General features: G+C 38.0%; 1 protein-coding gene across 1 annotated transcript in view; it reads right to left on the minus strand.

The window, feature by feature from the left end:
* itfg1 (integrin alpha FG-GAP repeat containing 1) overlaps positions 1 to 3,234 on the minus strand; it is a 224,802-nt gene that overhangs the window by 17,263 nt on the left and 204,305 nt on the right. Inside the window, exon 17 of the mRNA XM_037691250.1 lies at positions 1,621 to 1,738. Within this exon, the coding sequence (XP_037547178.1) occupies positions 1,621 to 1,738 (118 nt within the window). The remainder of the gene's footprint in view (positions 1 to 1,620; positions 1,739 to 3,234) is intronic.

The raw sequence follows: 3,234 nt of genomic DNA on the forward strand, positions 1-3,234 counted from the left end.
TATATATATATATATATATATATATATATATATATATATATATATATGTATAATTTTTTACAAGCATGTAGATGTTTAACAACCCGTTAAAATGCAGGAAGTCACATCTACTTTATTCAAAATGTTCTGGAGAAGGACCCCCAACCCAGCACCTTCTCCCAGCCTGCATGCTATTTGTGCTCCAGAATTGATCAGTTTGCTAATTCGGCCGTTACTTGGTCTGACTACTGCTGTTCTGATTCTGTGCAGTTTTATGTAAAGAGTTTTCTGTAATAATTTGAAGAAGTGTCAATACATTCATTATTATTGAATATGTAAAGTTTTAAAGTGGTTTTTCATGCTGTTAATTTTCTCAAAACTGTAATTTTGGGAAGTTGAAATTAAAAACGTTGCTAATTAAGTGTGTCTTGAATGAAAAACACCCCATTTAAAAAGGTATAAATATTGTACTAACACTATTAAAAAACAGGTCTCAAGTATTTACGATACACAAATATTTCCATTGCATTAAAGAGACAAATTAAAGAAAATTATTTACTAAACATGAAGGTTATGAGGAGGTCCCTGAACCTTTTTCTTCCCTGTAAAGGGTCCCTGAACCCCAAAAGTTTGAGACCCCCTGCTCTATAGGAGGGAAAACTAAAGAATAAAACCAGAACATTAGGCAGAGGAGTGAACGTTTTGTTTATAGTTTTCAGTCTGTACATATTGTGACCAAATGCTCCTAATTTATAGAAAGCAAGATCTGAACTAATAATCTAATCTCAGTCAAATTTTTCTCTTTATTCCTCTCACCATCTCTGACTGTTCCACGTAACACCCTCCTCCCCTCACACATGTTCGGTCCTGCGTGTCGTTTGCACAAATATGGCACCGTTTTTTTCCTAACTCCGCATCGGTTCAGATAAAGTTGCTGCACGTGTCAACGTTCCTCCCAAAAAGGACAGTCTGAGCTCTTCTGTGTGAGTAACCATGCCCACACGCCGTCATGTGTGTAGACGTTAACACATGCATGCAGGCTGACATTAAGCACACATGCGCTCACAGCAGATGGTTTAGCGAAGATGCCAGCGAGTTCCTGCTACACTCGGTTCAGCAGACACCATTATAGCAGTGTCTGCAGACGAAAAAGGAAACAAGCCTGAACAAAAATAACGTACACCGGCAAGAATGACAGTTAAACAGTCCTGTCCTTGTCTTCTTGGCCACTTCACAATGAGGTGCATGTTTCTGTGACCGAACGGAGCGAGTGTGTTGCTGAAAACAACCAGGCCAGAAGGAGCCGAATCACAAAACACAAGAGAAATCCACAGACTCCCTGGAGGACATATTTAGGCAGTAATGAGCAGCAGATCTACCATGCTGAAAGAACAGAAGAAGGCAATTACAGATGAACGCCCTTCCAGGTTGTGGCCTGTAGAGATGGATAGATAGTGGAGGTGAAGGAGTGTGTGTGTGTGTGTGCTTGGTGGGGAGGTTAGAGGACTGCAGGACAGAGACAGTGAGACCCATCTGCTGCTGGTTGTGACCAATCTGCTCTCACACACACTATAAAGCCGTATATCAACAGGAAGAGGCCAAAATTAATTAAGCCACGCCCCTTTGTGTGTGAGTGCTGACCTTCTCTTTCCAGTGGAGGATGCCGATGATGACGAGGATGAAGACACACACTCCGATCAGCGCGATGGCCGTCAGCAGCACGCTGTTGCTAGGAGTGAGGTACAGCTTAGCGCTCCAGCTATGAACAGAAAAGGAGCAAATCGATAAATAAAAGTTAAAACAGATTAGAAATTTTGATGTTTTATGAACCACTTCTTTATTTGACAAAAATGCCAAAACATAAAAAAGACCGTGACCTCATCGAGTTCAACTAAAGGAAATTCAGTTTTGTTTTCAGCTGAACATGATGGTTTGAACCTGCTCAGAATTTCTAAGAACTTTTAAACATTTCCATTTATTCAAACGTTTTAATTAAAATCTTTAGGGTTATTTTTTTATGCTTAGATAGGATCAAATAAACATGTGACTGTTTTATATATTACATACTGTATATATAAAATAAAAACTGAGCTAAAAGACTTCTTTCTTAACTTGTCCATTTTTTTCAAAGTTGCCAGCCACAATAGTTCCTCTTCATGTATATATAAAAATATTTACAAAAATGTCAGATACTGATGCAACAGCAGTAAATGTACAAGTGATCAATAAAGCACAAGTTGAAAACTTTTAATTCAAAAGAGAAAACATATTCTATGAAGTCCAGCATATTAGACTGGATCCTCCTGACAGTTCAGCACAGAGGTGTAAGTATGATGATATGGGGCTGTACGAGAAAACAAACATGTCGTGGAAAGAAAATGACGTCCATTTTTCCTTCCTCGGTATAATGCAGCACGTTTTTACATGGCTCGGCTATTTCCTGCTTCATTTCCTGCTGCAGACAGTTTATCAGTGAATGAGGGAAAAAGCTTTGTAAAATCTGGATGATAGTATGTGTCAGGAGAATTTAGGTAAAGGTTTATGGATGTTTGTCACTGCTAAGTTAAAGTAATGTCTGTGTCTGGCTTTATGCAACTTCACAGAACAAACACGTGTATTAGTGCATTTGCTGCTGCAAAGATGACGATTCACTTTGACCAATGAGCAGTGTTTCCACATCACCCTACAGCAGGGCTATTCATCTAAACTGATCAGAGGGCCACAGTTACTGAAATCTAAGAGCTCAGGGCCCAGACATCCAGCAGTTATTCTCATTAAGTCAAGTCAAGTCAAGTCAAGTCATATTTATTTATAGAGCACAATTTTGTTTGACTCATGTTTGGGCTGCTGCTGTTATGCCATATTGTTTTACCTTATTAGTGTTTAGCGTATATCTTAGATCTTTAAGTGTACCGTTTGGTGTTTGTTTAGTGCCTATCTTAGTGTATATCTGAGATCCTTATTTACTGTTTCTTTATACTTTATATTTTGCTATTTTTGGGTGTAAGTGGGACCCTGTGTACATAATTTAGTTCCATCTCATGTACCACATGTCATCGAAATGACAATAAAAATGACTTGAACTTGTTTTACCATCTAAAATGTTATGTTGTTTAATTGTTATATGCAGGTTAACACAAGGTCAACAGTTCAATGAAATGTTCAGGATGAGAAGAACTGTTTTGATTTGCTAAAAACAAAACAAACAAACAACAACAACAACAACAACAACAACAACAACAACAACAACAACAA

The sequence above is a fragment of the Nematolebias whitei genome, chromosome 2 (assembly GCF_014905685.2).
Source record: "Nematolebias whitei isolate Nwh7 chromosome 2, NemWhi1, whole genome shotgun sequence".
Classification (NCBI taxonomy): Eukaryota; Metazoa; Chordata; class Actinopteri; order Cyprinodontiformes; family Rivulidae; genus Nematolebias; species Nematolebias whitei.